This window comes from Cebus imitator, unplaced genomic scaffold (assembly GCF_001604975.1).
Source record: "Cebus imitator isolate Cc_AM_T3 unplaced genomic scaffold, Cebus_imitator-1.0 Scaffold488, whole genome shotgun sequence".
NCBI classification, from domain to species: Eukaryota; Metazoa; Chordata; class Mammalia; order Primates; family Cebidae; genus Cebus; species Cebus imitator.
The window spans coordinates 1,371,849-1,389,393 of NW_016107803.1; the positions used below are offsets into that span (position 1 = coordinate 1,371,849).

General features: G+C 53.9%; 1 protein-coding gene across 1 annotated transcript in view; it reads left to right on the forward strand.

The window, feature by feature from the left end:
- Positions 1 to 17,545, forward strand: part of WDR1 (WD repeat domain 1) — a 43,939-nt gene that overhangs the window by 9,816 nt on the left and 16,578 nt on the right. The window contains exons 3-5 of the mRNA XM_017513224.1: positions 3,273 to 3,363; positions 8,695 to 8,842; positions 9,949 to 10,129. Of these exons, the coding sequence (XP_017368713.1) occupies positions 3,273 to 3,363; positions 8,695 to 8,842; positions 9,949 to 10,129 (420 nt within the window). The remainder of the gene's footprint in view (positions 1 to 3,272; positions 3,364 to 8,694; positions 8,843 to 9,948; positions 10,130 to 17,545) is intronic.

Genomic DNA, 17,545 nt, shown 5'->3' on the forward strand with positions numbered 1-17,545 from the left:
AGGGGTGTCCCTGGGTGGCAACTCCAAGACTGATCACAGCGGTCGCCCCCAGGCCCCCAGGGAGATGGCAAGATGGAACTTCTGCCCACAGCAGCACTGCAGCTCTTGGAATTGGCTTCCTGCCCTCCCTGTCTTGTATTCCCCATTCCAGAGTTTTTCCCTACATAAACTTGTCAACCCCCAATCTTATTCTTTCCCAAGATGGCAGGAGAGGGAGGAGGCTGGGGAGAGAGGGGCACACGGAGGGTGTCAGGGTGCCATCTCGACCCAGCTGATCGGGAGGGAGCCTCACAGGCCGAGTGACACGTGGGGGTGGGAGGTGTCTTTCTGGCTGTAGTAAGCAGCCTCCTTCTGCGAGCTGAGGAGCTGGGGAGGAGGCTGCTCTGACTCAGATGTAAGTCATTATCTGCAGTTTGGAGTATCTCAGCCCCCACCGCTGACCCAGTTGTATTTAGAATACAAACGAGAGTGAGTGATTCATCAGCTGGCAGGATTCTGGTGCCCTTTGGGGTTTTTACACATAGCCCTGACCATTTAGGGGAAGGAATTTTTAGGAGAACTTCCTCTCATGCCCCTTCCTAGTCATCTTCCATCTCTGGATACCCTCCCCAACCAAGGGCCCGTGGGAACCCCACCCTTTGTAAGGTAGCACGGTCTGGGGAGGAGGTCACCCAGGCTGGGAGAGCCCATGAGGCGTCAGCCTTGACATCTGTCGGTTGGGATGGGTGGTGTGCCCCTGTATGTGAGCGTGAGACCCCCTGCCCCAGTCAGCTGTGGGTAGACACCAAACATTGTCTTGAAGGGGCTGCCTGTTAGCTGGATGGTTTTTTGCCAGGTGCTTTGGGTTGGGATTTGTCAATGTCAGAATATAAAGGACTAATTGAAGTGGGAGAGGGCTGGATTGGGCAGACGTTTGATAGATGGCAGGCATCTTAGTTTTATTGAGGTGTAATTTAGATACAGTTGAATTTGTCAGTATTCAGCGTATGGCTTGGATCTTGACAGATATCGATACAGACCTGTAACCACCACCCCAGTCATGACAACATTCCCGCCACTCTGGAAGGTGCCCTCCGACCCCTTCTACCCTCACCCCCAGCAGCTGCTTATCTGCTTTCTGTCATGGGGCTGCCTTTTCTAAGATCATCTTCCATGTGAGGGGAGAGGTAGTGTGTAGTCTTTTCTGTCTGGCCTTTTCACTTTGCTTATGTGTTGGAGATGGACAGCTGCCCTGAGTGCATTTGCACTTTGCCCCTCTGTATCACTAAGCACTGTGGTGTGGAGTGCATGTAAGTTGCATGTTTCTCTGTTCAACTGTAGATGGATATTTGGGTGTTGCCAGTTTTCAGCCACTGCAAAGAAAGCTGTGAACTTTGCTCATGTGTCTTTTGATGGACACGCACTTGCATTTCTCCAGAGTGGATACCTAAGAGTGGGATTGCTAGTGTTTTTTGTGAGTAGTGAGTGTATGTTTAGGTTTGTAAATAACCTGCCCAGCTCTTTTCCAGCTGTACCATTTTGCATTTCCACCAGCAGTGCGTGAACATTCCAGTGTCCCCACCCCTCCATCCTCGCCAGTACTCGGTGAGGTCAATCTTTTATTGATTCTAATGAGTATTGAGTGGTATTCCATTCTAGTTTTGAGTTACATTTCCCAAGACTAATGACACTGAGCACTTTGTTTCATGTGCTTGTTATTCCTAATATCTTTGGTTAGAAACCTTGATAACATTCTAATTTCACTGGCAAATGATTATCTGAAAATGGATTAATTTGTGACAGTTGTCTATTGTTAATCACTTAATGCTGTATTTAGTCTTAGAGATGAAAGAGAAGGTCTGCATAAACTTATTTTTTTCTCCCCAAAACCACTTATTGAGATGGCTAGTGACATAAACATCATGTTAAGCAGGTCACAGCACAGTTGGAGGAGATGGACAGGAATGCTAGGGACTACGATGTGTGTTGTGCCATCCCTGGGGACCTGTTAAATGATCTGGAAGCACAGAAGAGTGATACAGATAGCTTGGGCTGTACTCGGAGGTTTCATGGAGGAGGGGATGCTCGTGTTAGGCCTGATGGGTGAGTAGGTATCCACAGGCAGGGAGAGGTGCTGGGCAAGGGCACAGCCTGCACAGAGACGTGGAGCTTAAACAGGATGGCCGAAGGTGGGCTGGAACTGGGGTGTGTGCTTCTCTGGTCTCAGTCTCGTGAGATAGGGGTAGTGTGGTGTTCTTGTGACCTGGAGGCCCCTCTGGTCTTGTGGAGTGGTCTAAGGGAGATGAGGGCTGGGGTGGCAGCAGGTGGGGGCATGCTAGGCGTACCCAGGCAGCCTCACTGGAATCTGATGTGTCCTAAGCTTCAAGCCGGCGGGAAGCCGACTCTTTCAAAGAGCACTAGGTTTGTAAAAAGCTGACAGCAGGTATCAGATATTAGATGGCCATGTCTTTATTCCCTCCTGAAAGAAATCTTCACTGTGGAGACAAATTGAGAGCAGCCCAGTGTATGTCTGTTGAGGCCTCCTGCGTGTGTGTGCGCACACATGTGTGTGTGTGTGCGTGCGCGTGCGCGTGTGGGGAGGGAGGTGCAGGGATCTACTTTTAGCACATGTTAAAACCTCATTGCTGAAGATGCTTCTAGTCTCAAATGCTGGCCCTGTTTTTGCCACATAGTCCACCCAGCCTTCGATCTGTGCTGTGAAAGGGAGTGGGGAATCGACTCTTCTTTCCAAACCCAGGGTTTTGACAGAGAGGGCTCCCACAGCTCGTCCTGCTCTGCTCCTGCCCAGCACAGCCAGGCGCCGTGTTCAGGGTCGGACATTAATTGGCAGCCAGGCAAGCTGGTCCTGAACAGGGCAGGCTTAGCTTGGAAAGAGAACAGAGCACTGGAATGAATGCAGCTTCCCGCAAATGGAGGAATTAGAACCATGGCTTCTTTCTCTGATGACACTTTTGTTTTGTGTATGTGTTTAACAGATATGCTTGTTCCGTATTATGAAAAGTACAGAAAAGCAGACATGGAAAAACTCACCTTGTTCTACAATCATCGACTAAAGAAACTGAATTAAAGTAACATAAATTTCTCTCACCTAGAGATAGGTAGGCAGGCAGTAGGTATGTAGGCAAGTAGATATGCTTCTGCAATTTTCTTCATGAACGTTTTAGCTTCAGTGTTTCTTGGTACACCCCTTCACCCCAAATCTGTTGATGTGGAGAGCTGGAATTGTGGCTGCTTCTCCATTCCTTCTCTTCATTCCGGGTCTCCTCCTGCAGAATCCAGCCCTTGCCGACATCTATACGGAGCACGCCCATCAGGTGGTGGTGGCCAAGTATTCGCCCAGCGGATTCTACATCGCCTCCGGAGGTACCGTATGGGGGCAAGGCTCGTGGACACCTGTGGGGGCCTGGGTAGATCTCAGGGCCCAGGGCAAAGCTGGGTTTCTGGCCTTGGGAGAGTGGGAGGAGGGAGGTGGGGGTGGAGGAGCAGGGTGGGGGTGGCAGGTTAGTTGAGGGAGCAAGTGTAGTTTCAGCTGAGGCTCACAAGGAACGTATAAGGCACGCTTGTCCAGCTGGTGGCCACAGGCTGCATGTGGCCCAGGATGGCTTTGAATGCAGCCCAACACAAATTCGTAAGCTTTTTAAAACCTGAGGGGTTTTTTGCATTTTTTTAAAACTCATCATCTATCATTAGTATTAGTGTATTTTATCTGTGGCCCAGGGAAGTCAAAAGATTGGACGTCCCATGTATAAGCTACCAAAATGCCCCTTTTCAAAACTGCCTTAGTTCTAGAATAGAAAGTACACTTTCTAGCTTGTAATGTTTCAGTTACTCCCAGCTTGCAGGTCAGCAGAAAGGCCACCAGGAGGTTGGCGAGGGACCTTTCTTGGGAAGCCATGGCATGATGCACTGGAGCCTGTGTGGCCCGTGTGTGTGTGTGTGTGTGTGTGTGTGTGTGTGTGTGTGAGAGAGAGAGAGAGAGAGAGAGAGAGAGAATTGATGTTTTTTTTTGGCGTCATCCTTACCCACTGCTCCTTTTCCAGTACCTAGCACAGTGCTGGCCTCCAGGCAAGTGCTCATGTTTTATTTGCGGACTGAGCCTTTGCTCTCTGCAGCCTGGGCTTTTGTGTGGCTCAATGGGAGGCTAGGCAAAGGTGAGGGTGGAGAGACCTTTCCTCTTGAAGGATGTTGTTTATTCACTTGGTTCTTTGAGATAGAGCTTTTCCTATTTACAGATGGGAACAAGAGGCACAGGAGTGAGAGTGGTACTCCCTATGGAGTGGTGGCCCATTCATTCATTCAGTCACTCATTCATTCATAAGCTCTACAGATACTTACCTCCCGCCTTCCCTAGCCATCTGCAGCCCAGGGAGGCCAAGTGAGGAAGCTGATGTGGACCTCATCAGCCTATTTAGAGAGTGACGGCTGTGACCGCATTGCTGAGAGAGCGAAGCAGCAGTAGGAGAGGGCGGGATTAATGAATGCCATGGAGGGCGGGATTCACGCTTGCCATGGCCCTCCACCTGTACCGCCCTGCGTGTGCACAGCAGCCTATCCTGAAGGGTTTGTAGGAGATGGTGGGCCTTGGGGTTGGGAAAGACCTGGATTTGGCTCTTAGTTTGTTTTGTGCTGTTATAACAATGCCACAGACTCGGTAATTTACAGCTAACAGAAATGTATTGGCTCATGGTTCTTGGGGCTGGGCAGTTGGACATCAAGGGCTGGGCATCTGTCAAGGGCCTTTTGCTGTGTCATTTTGTGGTGGAAGAGCAGAGAGAAGGTGAGAGAAGAGGAGCTAGGCTTGTCCTTTTATCAGCAACACGCTCCTGCCATAATATTCATTCCCAAAGGCAGAGCTCTCATGGCCTCATCACCTCTCCTTAGGCCCCATCTCCAAACGCTGCTGCATTGGGGATGAAGTTTCCAGCACATGCTTTTGGGGGTCATAATTCAGACCATGGCAGCCTCTTACTAACGGTATAAGCTTAATTGAGTAACTCACCTTCCTGGGCCTGAATTTTCTTCTGCAAACTGGGGTTGCCGGTGTCTGCCTTGTAGGGTGTGGTGAAGCAGCTGGTAAGGCATGAATATGCCCAGCACGGCTTTTGCACTAATTGGTACTTACCCCTGGGTGACCCATTACCTGTCACAAAACTGGGGCCCTGTTCTGATGAAGCCAGGCCGCCGGGTGAGCTGGCTGACTGCTGCTGGCAGTCGGCCATGGTCACGATGAAGGGTCAGGCCCAGAGTCTGGCTCATATAGTAGGCATGTAATGGTTTTTGTGTTTAGATCTTCTCAAACTCCGTCTGCAAAACATGCTCTCATTTACGTCCCATGATTCATTTAGCTCTGTGATTTATTTTTTCCCCAAGCCCTGCTTGCCAGAAAAAGCCTTTTCATTTAAAGCCCCAAGATTTGGCCCAAATGTCTTTTACATGTTTAACATGAGTGAAGCGCTTTGAGAAGTTTCTTTTCAGGAGAGGAATGCAGTTGGCAAGGTCTCCGCCCCTGCCTGACACAGTGTCCCTGCCCTGTCAGCTGCAAGCTGAGAGCCTGCAGGCCCAGGCCTGCCCTCTCCCTGGTCCCCAGAAGGGTGTCCAATGAGACAAATCAATGGAAGGCTGTTGCGGAGACTGTTGCAAAGGACAAACCACGTCAATAAGTGGCCATCGTGGGAGGCTGTCCTCCCTGAAAAATGCCCTGATTTTGTGGAGGAGCCAGGGGAGTTTTGGGCCATCCCCAGATCCAGGTGTTCTTGGACGAGATCACATTTTATGTTTCTAATACATTTCTTTGAATAGAGCAAACCGATTGTTAAAGCTTACACTGGGACATTTGCTGCAGAGATGAAGTTGGGCTAAAAATAGTGTGGTGAGGGGAGTGGTTCGGAGGGAGGGGGCTGAGAAAGAGCTGTGCTGGCCCACTAAGTGGGTTACCCAGCAGCTGGCTCCAGCCCTCTGCGGGATTTTTAGACCCTGTCAGTCTAACTGGTTCATGACTGCTGGGTTGAACCTTGGGAAGGGCCCCACACCTGGAAGCCTCCAGCATTGAATGCAGTGGTGGGTCTGCCCTCTGGGAACCCACATTCCCAGGGGGCGGTCCTCAGAGTACAGGGGTTATTTCTGGGGCAGACCCAGGTCTGTCTCTTTTTTCCTGAGGTTATTTCCATGCTTGTGGTCTGCCTTGCTCCATCCCCTTAGCACAGGGGCCATTGTTCCAGGCTGGCCTTGGGAGTCAGCAAGGGCCATGTGACAGGCCTGTGGTTTGCCCATAGGCCCAGGGCAGGCTTCCTGGAGGAAGGGGCCATTAGAAGTAGCCCACCAGAGATGGCTTGGCTCTGGGGTACGGCCCTGAACACAGGGCCTGAGCACAGGGGCTCTTGTTGGTGCAGCCCTTTGTCTCGGTGAGTTCATGGAGAGAGGGAGCCCTTCCCATCTTCACTCTTTCCCCTGCACGGCTGGTGATTGACGAATAACTGAAGGTGTGCGTTTACTGTCTCCCTCCCCTCTGGACTCTTAGCAGGGCAGGCGCTTAGCCTGTTGGGTTCACTGCTCTGCCTCCAGCACAGGATTTGACACCCAGGCCCTCGGTCAGTGTTTGGCAACTTCATCAGGGTTGTCGTCATTAGACTGGGGTCTGAGTGCCTGCTCCCTAGGTCCCACTGTCTTTCCTACCTCAGCTGCTTCAAAGAATAATTACATAAATAAGCAGGGTCCAGCGGGAGGGGGCTAATGGTCTGGTAGGGGAGGCAGTAGAAAAGCAACTGGGAAGCCAGACCTAGAATGGAGCCTGAGCTGATGGGCAGAGCAGGCATCGGCTTGCTGAGCCCAGGGAAGTGGGACGGCTGGGCTGGCCTGTGTGAAAGGGTGGGACGCCCTCTGCCTTGTTCTGGAGAGCACTGTCTTCTCCATGGGGCAGCATGGGCCCTGGGTGGGCCTGAGCACGGCAGACCATGTGGTCACATGTACATGTGTGAATGTGTCTGCATATATGTGCACGTGTGGCCACATGTACATGCGTGGTTATGTATGCTCCTGAGTATAGGTGCATGTCTTTCCTGCACACGCTGCTCCCCTCAAATGCTGCAGCCTCCAGCGACTTCCTCTCCTGACCTCTTTTTCCCCTCTGCCTGGCCCGTTTTATCAGTGAAAGGACTTAACTAAGCAGATCTCCTTTGGAACTCACCTCGGGCAGCACAGCAGGTGGTCTTCCTGGACCTGGCCCAGAGGCCTGGGCCCTTCTGTAACTCCCCTTAGTTAGTGCTGTTCGCTGGATTCGGCATCTCCTCTTGCCTGTCCCCACAACTGGCCTGAGAGCAGGACAGTCCTTATGTGCATCTCCCGAATCTCAGGGCCTGGCTCAGTCTAGGCCTGGGCTGTGTGTCTTCCCAGAAACAAGGCATCTTCAGTGGCCTGTGCAGAGCCTCAGTTAATTCGTGGACTAGTCTCACCTGACTCATAACGAGCTCTTGCTGTGCACTGAGGACTAGTTGGAGACTTGGCACGTGTTAACTCGTGGAACCCTATAGCTGCCCCATGAGGTACCTCTGTTATTTCCCCACTCTGGATAAGGACACGGGCCACATTGCTTGCTGAGCCCCACAAAGCCTCTATGTGGCAGAGACTGGATTTGAACCCAGGGCACCTGTTCCTAAGGCCTGGCTTTTAGTTGCTGCCCTCCCTTGAACTGCTCAACCCGACCGAGAAAACAAAAGCTCTTTTTAACTGGAAGCAGCTGTAGAGTTGTGTCGGGTGTTAACGTGGCCTGAGGATCCTGTGGAAAGGCAGGCGCCCTTACCTGCTTAGAGGATGGGGCTGAAGTTTTAAGCTGTGAAACCTTGAGAGTTAGTCTAGAATGTTCTCATTTCTTCACGCCAACACAGTGCTCATTCGGAGAGGGTGTGTCAGGATTAGGACTTGGTACTTGGTGACAGGATCATGGTGGGGGCTTGGGGGCACGTGGCCCCCAGTGTTGATTCTGTTACAATTAGCTGCCCACGCTCCTGTGAGAAGAGAATCAGCCTCAAGTTCTGCGTACAGTTCTCCTTCCCCCACAACACCCACCTCCTACTCTCACAAAAGAATCTTACGCTTGGATTTCTGTGAGTCTCAGAGCCACTCGGTGTGTGAGTGAGGCTGCTGATGTGCCAGGCAGCAGCACGCTGTCAGGGAGCCAGGTCTGCGGGCCCAGGTGGAGGCCGCCAGGCCACACTCAGGCATCGCACCGGGCAGCCGCCCGCTGTGCCCTCACAGCCACGCGCCTCATTTCCAGAAGTCACTGCAGCAGCTGCGCAGGAGAGGCAGGTGTAGCCAGTGTTGTCTCATTGCACAAAGGTGGCCTGGGGCCCACATGTCATTCTGATGCCCCTACAAGAAAAGAAATGCAGTAAGGAAACTAAACTTCTTCCTGACATATTGGAGTTTTGCCATCACGTGTCCCTGGGCTGCTTCCGATGCCTAAGCAAGGTTTGTTATCCAGATGATTTCTGGCAAAATGCAGAGGCCCCAAATGGCAGGCCTCTGGAGTCACGGGCGCTGCCTTAAGAGTGGCTGAATATAGCGTTTCCCTAAGACACGTTCTTCACTAGGCCTTTCCCTCCAGAGAGTCTAAGCAACCAGACGCGGTGTTGAGTGGGCCTGTGGCCATCGCCCTGGCCTGGCAGTGACATGTGGCTCTCCCCCCGCTGTGTCCCACAGATGTGTCTGGGAAGCTGAGGATCTGGGATACCACGCAGAAGGAGCACCTGTTGAAGTACGAGTACCAGCCTTTCGCCGGGAAGATCAAAGACATTGCCTGGACTGAAGACAGTAAGAGGATCGCCGTGGTCGGGGAAGGAAGAGAGAAGTGAGTCACTCTTCTCAACCCCTCCTTGCCTGGTTCCTGTGGCTCACATCCATGTGCCATGACCCTGGTGGGACGGGGACGCAGTGGTGTCTGTACTAACTTGAACTCATGAGGGTTGAGCTCCCAGTAGGCACCAGCCCCTGCTAGGGCTGGCTCTAGCCACACATAAGGCAGAACGCCACATCACATTGGGTTTGTCACCAGGGCCCAGTACTCATCTCTCCTCTGACGTCCTGAGTCCCTTGCCTCCTAGAACACCAGCTCTCATGCCCACCTGCAGGTAGCAGGAAGGGGACAGTGAAAGAGTGACACTGCTTCCATTGGGGTTCCTCACAGCAGCTGCCCCACGAAGCTGCCAGGGAGGGTGAAACTTTCTTCCAGCGGGGTACCTCCCCTAAGGGTCCCTGATGGAGGAGTGAGGGCAGTGATGCTTGCTGGGTGCCACTCGGTGGCTCCAGCCCTCAGGGGCCTAGTGACTGGTGAGTGAGGTCAGTGCTGGAATCCAGGTTTTTTAAATTCAAGAACAGTCAGGGTTCCCTCTACAGCACCGTGGCTGGCCATAAACACTTGAACTTGAGAGTGGCATGTCCGTGTCCCTCACTGAAAGGCACTTTTTCGTACATGAGCCAGTAGGTATTTTTCCATGGTTTTTCAAGTCATTCCTATTGGCCTTCATTCCTTCTTTATTCAGTAGCAAATTGTAACTAAAACAACGCTTTTGTTGAATGTCAGCCAAGAGCAAGGCATCTCCATTCCTGTAGGGGATGGTAGCTGTTTCCTCCCGACAGAACGGTCATCGGAGAGCAATCTAATAGCTGAGAGTGATGAAGCCATAAAGTAGCCCCAGGTCCTGTGGCGTGGGGCCCCACAGACACACACGTGCAGTCCCTTCCCACAGGCGCTGCCCCATCTGGTTCTTGGGTCCTGTGGACAAATGCCTCGTGGAGCCAGAACCCCAGTGCTTCCCTCACTTGTCCCTGTAGCGTCCTGAGCTGCCTGCTGACAGTCAGTCCATCCTCTGTGCACTGGCAGCTCAGCTATCAGATTGTTCTCTGACCTTCTGGGATTGAGATTTTTTTGTCTTCCATCCTTTTTGTTGTGTCAAGGTTCGGAGCAGTCTTCCTGTGGGATAGTGGCTCTTCTGTGGGCGAGATCACCGGCCACAACAAAGTCATCAACAGTGTGGACATCAAGCAAAGCCGGCCATACCGGTTGGCCACAGGAAGTGACGATAACTGCGCTGCGTTCTTTGAGGGACCCCCATTCAAGTTCAAGTTCACAATTGGTGTAAGTGAACTTTTCTTTTTGAGTGAAATTTGTGGTTTATACATGAGGCTAGCAGAGGCTGAGCCTGTTTAGATGCTGATGGCAGAGAGACCATGGCTCATGCCACGTATGCCATGATACACAGACAGAAGTGGGCTCACAGGGGTATGCAGAGAGAGGGAGGGCTCCCTACCTGGCCCTTGTCCTCCCCAGGCCCTCGGCTGGGCATGAGGGGTTGTCACAAGGAAGGACCTTGCCCTAGCACGATGTGCACATGTCGGGAGTTGGGGCAGGGACTTCCCTGAGGCTGTGTAACCAGGCAAACATCTGGGACTGGAGGGGAGCCTGCAGGGCCTGCTATTAGCTGAGCCACCAAAGTGGCAGAGGAAATGAGCTTGCGGGATGTCCAAATTGGTCTCTCAGGCCTCCCCTAGAGACAGGGCAGAGACATGACAGACAGCTAGAATGAAAGATACTTTGTCTGTGGAAGAAATGTACCACAAACGCAGCAGTGAAGTGCCGCAGGATTGGGGTGTAGATCGCAGCATCTCAGAGACCCATGGCACGCATGCGCTCTGCCATAGACAAGTACCTAGGCCTCATTTAGCCTCCTCACTTCTCCCATCTGCAGGATGGGGGTGTGCAGGGGCCAGCAGCATCTTAGGGTGTTGACTATAAATTTGAAGTAGGAGCAGCCACCTGGCAGGTCCGGAGCATCTTTGTTGGCCATCTCCCTGCCCTGGCAGTGCAGGAGTCTGGGCGAGCCCAGCAGCCTATCTCAGCACGGCCCTGCACTCTGCCCTAGCTTTCCCAGTCCTGCTTGTGCTTGCACCGAGGGTGGACGAGAACAGCGCACCCAGAAACGCACATTTTAGGGACTAAGGATGTCCCTGGAGGAGGTTGTTTTTGCAGATTGGACCAAGGTCTCGGGGCTTCTCTCGGGGCCGTCAGTGGTTTTACTGTCTGCCTCATGGAGGATTTATGAGATCGTGTCCTTAAAGTGGCTCACTGAGGAACACTGTCCATTTTAGTGACGTCATGCCGTGAATCATAAATACCCGCACAGTGCAGCCGGAAAGGGCAAGGACGGGACCCACAAAGTGGACAGAACTTCCAGAGGTCGTTCTTGGCCTAGGGTACAGGTGGGCTTTCCAAGGATGCCCGTTTGTGGTGAAACAGGCTTCATTTTGTTGTGAAGCCACAGGCTGAGCTGAGCCTGGCCAGGCAGGTGAAAGCATAGTGAAGCCCCTGTATACAGCTGAACACGAGGTAGGTCTCAGACCCTGCTCCTGTGGCCACCACTTGATGGGTAGGTAGTGGAGACGTAGCTATTTTGGGAGCTGTATTGAAGGCTGTGTTTCTTTGGTGGGGTGGAGGGACAGTGGAGTAGGCTGAGTAATGCCGAGTCAGGTGCACACCCCTTCTCAGTCCAGAGCAGGAGGAGGTAGCTCAGAGGCTTCTATGGCAGCCTGTAGCCAGAAGCCGGCTGTGGGTGGGGCCTCCTTTGCCTGCCCTGGGAGGGGTCATTTCCACTCTGCAGATGTGCATTAAACCCAGCACAGCCTACTCAGAGGGGCAAGGGGAGCCAGGGTTTGTGCCAGGGGTAGGCTGGAGCCTGTATTCTTCACCAGGCTGCTGTGTCCCTGTGTGCTCGCTTGGGGGCTTGGCCAGAACGTTCTTTCTCTTTCGTTGTCCTTTCTAACTTCAGAAAGGACTTCACCCACAGCCCGGCCCAGGAATGTTGGGTAGAAATGTCTGCCCAGCTATCCCAGCTCCATGGTGGGCACCATGTGTCTAGAAGTCTCTGTGGAACCCACAACCATGGGCCCTGCCTGGGAGACATGAAAAGGGCTGTGGCCTGGCACAAAGCTAGCTGGCTCTGCCACCCTCGGGTGAGTCGTGCCTCCGGGCCCTCCCGGAAACAGGGTGACAGTGACCATCCCATGCTGTACCCACAGCTGCAGGGAGGGTGTGAGAGACAGCAGTGGCTATCCACATGCTCGGGGATCATATGCAGCCTCAAGTGCCCATGCAGAGGAAGGACAGGAAGGGTGCTCAGGGACCCCACTGGACCTGCCCAAAAATGCCTTCTGAGGTGCCGATGCACTTCGGAGTGTGTCTGCACTTAACCCCTCCAAACCCCAGAGCAAAGCTGTGGCCATGCACCCCAGGACCAACCCCGCAACTACGGGGAGCGCGTGCAGGCTGCGGAAACTGAGAGGAGGCCTGAGTGCTCACTTGAGGCCCAGCTGCAGCCGGCGTTGAGGACACGGTGGGCCGAGCATGGCTGGGCTTCCTCCCATATGTGGGCTCTTCTGATGCAGTCAGAAAGCCTGGGATGTGGAAGTTCTTGGGAATTAGTTGGGCCTTTTATAGTAAAAGATTTTTAAAATTAAAGTGTATGTGGGAATTTTGTATTTTAGAGGGAATGAAATTCCACTTACTGTGAAATCTACACAGCAGTGGTTGTTTTTCCCCACATCTGTCCTTCCACAGCCCATGACTGCTGGGTCGGGGCTGCCTTCGCCTCCGCCCCAGCGCTCAGACTGTGGTGGCCTTAGCTGGCCAGGCCCCCCGCTCCAGAGGATGAGTGGCTGTGGCGGCAGCTCAGGCCTGTCCTCATCTGGCCTTCCCCACCCACTCCCTGCAGAGGCCCCATGTGGCCAGGACTAGGAGACTGCCTGGAGCTTGAGGTGCAGAGGTGGGGTGTCAGGTGCTTCCCTAGTCACCTGAGTGGCAGAAGGACTGGCAGGTGACTGGGGAGGGACCAGCTGGGTCGAGTTGGAGCTGCTGCCTTAAAAAGGAACATGGCATATTCTGAAGGCGTCAGTACAGGCTGAAGCAGAACTTCCATGATGCTGTGCCTGAACCAAAGTGCAATCTGCATTTCAGAGGAAAACAAGAGGGTCCCTGCCTGTGGAGTCTGGTGGGCCACCTTCCATCTCACTGGCCCATGTTTGGGGGTCACATGGCTTTCCCTTTTTTGTCGAACAGCCCATTGTGTGCAGGGCGAGTGTGGACTCCCGGCTCATCATGAGCCAGGTTCCCCTGTGTGCCCCTTAGCCTAAGGGATCATGGCCCAGCTTTGGTCTTCATTTGCCAGAACCTGAATGGGGCTCCAGGAAGATGAGGGTGGAGGAAGATTTGGCCAGGAATAAGCCTGGGTGCTGGCTTATCCCTCCCCAGTGACGTTGAAGACGTGGTGGGTAAGCTGCAGCGGGAACTTGCGGGATCACAGGAGAACAGTTCTGAATGGAGATCCTAGGCACATTGGTCTTGGTCTCCAGCGCTGGCCTTCTGCGAACCCGGGGTTAGGTTCCCCTTGGAGGGTCTGACTGTGACCTGAAAAAAGGAGGGTGGCAAGACCATCTCCCTGCCTCCCCCCATCTCACTCATGGGAATTTCTTCACGACAGGCAGTCCCCTGGGATAGGTACTCTCAGATGGATTTAAAGGCCCCACTGAGTTTCTCTCCATTATCTGCCTTCGCCATACACATTACTTGCGCCAGATTCTTTGCCTCTGGCCATCCGCTTCCTCCGGTCGGGTGAGCAATTGGCGGTCTAAGATGACCACATGCCCCCTCTGGAGTATGGCTCAGAGCTGTGTGCACGTTCCAGGTCCTAGGAGTTGCACCAGATAGTTTCTGTTGAATGGTTATTTAGAGCAGCACGTCTTCCTGGAGACCTAGCCTCATGATGCAGAACTGGGGACTCACTGCCAAATCTAACCGGTTGAGATTCTAGGTAGAAAAACCTTCAGCATGGGGGACTCCTGGATTCCCTCGGTGGGGTAGCACTGCTCCCTCTGCCCCGTTGCCTCCACCCTCTGGGGACCTCACACCTCACATAGGCTCTCCCGCTTGAGGCTGGAGCCAAGCATGCCTGGAAACCTCCGCTGTGGCTGCTGTCGGCAGTGCTGCCTTCCGAGTAGGTAACTCTAAACGTGCAAGGTTTCTGGTGGTTTTTCTTTTTCATATTTCCTTACTCAAGACAGGGCAGAGAGCAGATGTTTCAGCCCTTTCAGCCTGTATGGTGGCTGCCAGGCCACGCCCCTGCAGTGGGCATAGGACCCCTCCCTGGTCCTCAGCACACGCCACCCCTCCTGTCAGCTGGCCTTGCTCTTCACTGGGCTGATGGCTGACTCCTGAGGACCAGGGGCTGACAGCAGGAAGGGTGACGTGGCCCAAGGACGGTCAGTTAGGATGAGCCTGTTGTTCCTTTATGTGGTCCTTGTTCTCCATGGAGCATGGTGACTGAGCTGACCCTTCCCAGGTAATGGGAGAGGCAGGCAGGTGGGGAGCTCCTTGGTGCCCCTCAGCAAAGCTAAGTGGGTTGGGGCCGCAGGGCTGCCTCAGGGCACTTTGCAGGGAAGTCTGCTGGGAAATGAGGGAGGGTTGGGTGGGCTGAAGGATGGGGGCCCAGAACCAGCCTCTCAGGTAACAGGATAAAGGTGTTTTGGGAACACCTACTGACCAAGGGCCCAGGAGGCCCTGTGCTGGGCTTGTGCGGAGTGGGGCTGGGCACAGGGGACTGAGAGCCTGTCCCCTTCCACCAGCTCATAGGCGTGTGGACAGCATGGCTGGACACAGGTTATTTCCATGGTAAAGGGGGGCTTGTGGTCCTAGTGTATACAGGGTCAGCTGAGGCTGGTGGGAATGGGGTGGGCTCCCAGAGGGTTCCTGAGCTGACCAGGTAGGTAGTGAGCATGGGTATGCTGGGGTTAGGCCAGCTGGGGCCTGTAGCGCTCTGTCCCTCTGTGATGTGGACATGGATGCCTTGCTTAATGATTACCTAAGTGCTTCAAGCCTCGGTTTCCTCGGTGGTGAGAAGGAGCGTGTTGGCAGGAGGGAGTGAGGACTGTGGGGAGGAGGCCTCAATAATACAGGTCAGCCTTGGCTGACAAGCGGGGACAGGCAGCAGTGTGGACCGGGCACTGGGCCATCCACACCAGGGATGATTATACTGCAGCCCCGCTGGTTGGCAGGGCCCCAGAGGGCAGCCCCAGGAAGCTGCTGTGCCTGAACTCTTCGGGAGGTTCCGCCAAGCCCTCTCCCTCTTTGTCTGCTGGCCTGGCCTCCCTGTGGAAAGGGCTATTTTTAGCCCTCGCTTTTTCTGGTTAATGGGCTTTTTGCGGCTTCTCCCTTTGAAGGGGCTATTTTAGGAGCAGACATCAGTCTCTGCATTTGGACTCCTTGGCTTGAGGGGCAGGAAAAGGTGACGGCGATGAGCTGCTTGAGGGGCATTCATGTCCCTGGCCTGTGCCAGGCCCCTCCCTTGCCCCTGCTGGGTTCTGGTGCTGGGGAGGGACACATGGCATCACCCTGCCAGGGCCTGCAGGAGGCACCGGATTTGGGGTTTTGGGTGACCAGGACTGTCCTCACTTCCGGGACCTGGAACTAGAGGAGGAATGTCCATGTTTTGACCTCGGGGAGCCACTGAAATTGGCACTTGTTACGAGTTGGAATTGAGCAATGGCTGAATGTTTTTCTCCACTTTGTAGCAAGAGCAATCAGCGTCCACTGTCCCACCCACTCATCTGCACTGGGGTGATTTGGGCATTTGGAGTGAGCTCTTTTCTCAGTTGTTAACTTGTTCAGTCAGAAGGACCCAGGGGTCAGCCAGGCCCAGCTATCTCCCTGGCCCACTGCACCTCGAGGAAAGCTCAGGCTGAGGTGGAGGGCCAGTGGGAAGTCAGCGTGAAGACAGGGCTGTGCTGGCCAAGGAAGTGGAGTTGGACAGAGAGAGAACTCGGTGTGCTGTTCAGAGGTCTAGGATTCGAGCTGTGGTTATGTCATGGTTATGCCCGGTTGTTTGACCTCATCTGGAAGGAGTGGTGGTGCGCACACCCCTGTCCCCTCCGCCCAGGGGGTCTGGAAAGGCTTTGCCTCTCAGGCCCTCGCACCATTGCCTGCACCCCAGCCGGCTCATTCCTGCAACCCTCTTGGGAACCGCCCTGTGAGGCCCTTTGACACACGGATCATGGACTCTATGGGCTAACATGGACAGGGGACTGTGGGCCATGTTGACACAGGCAGGAGGTGGGCTTCATCGGCTAACCCCAACAGGAACGGGCCCTCAGTGTGTGACGGCGCCCTGATGACAGGTAACAGCAGAAGAGGTGCAAATATGCTTGCGGCATTAGGGATCTGACCTCTGGGATGGCTCTGGCCGGAGCATCCCCAGGCTTGCGGAGCACCTGCCCAAGGCCCAGGAGCCAGCACAGCTGAGATGAGTGCTCTGGATAGGAAACTGGAGACCACATTCGAGCAGGTGAAGCGGCTGGAGTTAGCTGCTGCTCTGGGCCTGGTGTTCTCTCCTGTGAAGAATTTGCCCACGGGCGTCCATGGCCCCTCTAGGGGAAAAGCATCTCTGGAGGTCCTCGAAGCCCCATTTGGAAAGTTGGTTTTCACTCTTAGCAGCTGAGTGGAGCAGCCCTCCAGGCCTCCTGGGGAAACTGCTTTCCCCAAATTCACATACCTAGAAATGCTAGAAAGCACTGAACACAGACCGTTAAAGCAGAGAAGGCCGGCCGTAGAACTAGGGAGAAGGTACAAAAGGAACTAAAGCAAGACACAGAACTGGGCTTACACACGAGGGACCTCTAGCACCAGAGCCAGAAATGACCGTGCAGTCCCATGTCCCCCGCCCCACTTCCTGGGTGAGCCCTGGGCCCGCCTGAGCACTGCACCCTTGTAGCTCGTCACTGCCTTGCCTAGCCAAGCCTTGCAGCACCCAGGAGCTGGGGGCAGGCAAAGGGCTCGCCAGCCCCATTGTTCGTGAGCTGATCACAAACCCAAGCCCAAGTTCAGACTGAGCCAGCCTGGTGCTTGCATCCCTGTTCCTTGTGGGCGGTGACCACAACCCACATAGTAGGCGCTTTTCAGTCATAGAGCGGATTGCAAGTCCCGCAACAGCACTCCCTGAAACGAGGCCGGGAGGACAGTCGGCTTGAGGGAATGTGTTCTCTTTCTGGGTCCACGAGGGGGCGTAGTTTTAAGGGCAAAAATTTTCCAGCGCCATGCACCCCTCCCATCTCTCTCCATCCGGAAGATTTAACAGTTTATGTTTAAATATCTTGGGCAAGGGAAAAAACTAAGAGTCAGTCACCCCAGCGGAAGTTTAAGGAAACTCCTTTTCATTGGCCAGAGGAACTTGGGAAGGTCTCCCAGGATAAATTCCCCTGCTCATTCACCCACACTGGATTTCCAGCTCTCTGGAATCCCCTCCCGCATAGTGGAAGCTCTCTTCCCCTCCTGGATTTCCCCTGTGGAGTCCCCTTCCACACTCTTCATGGAAATTTTTCTCTCTTTCCTCCTTGTTTTTCTCCTCTTTTCTCTGCCTAAATAAAATCGCCTTTCTGCAACACTTTTTGGGTTCGGTGTTTACTTTACAAGCTTACTGCGCACCTGCTGTGGTCCCCTCTCTCATTCCTAAGA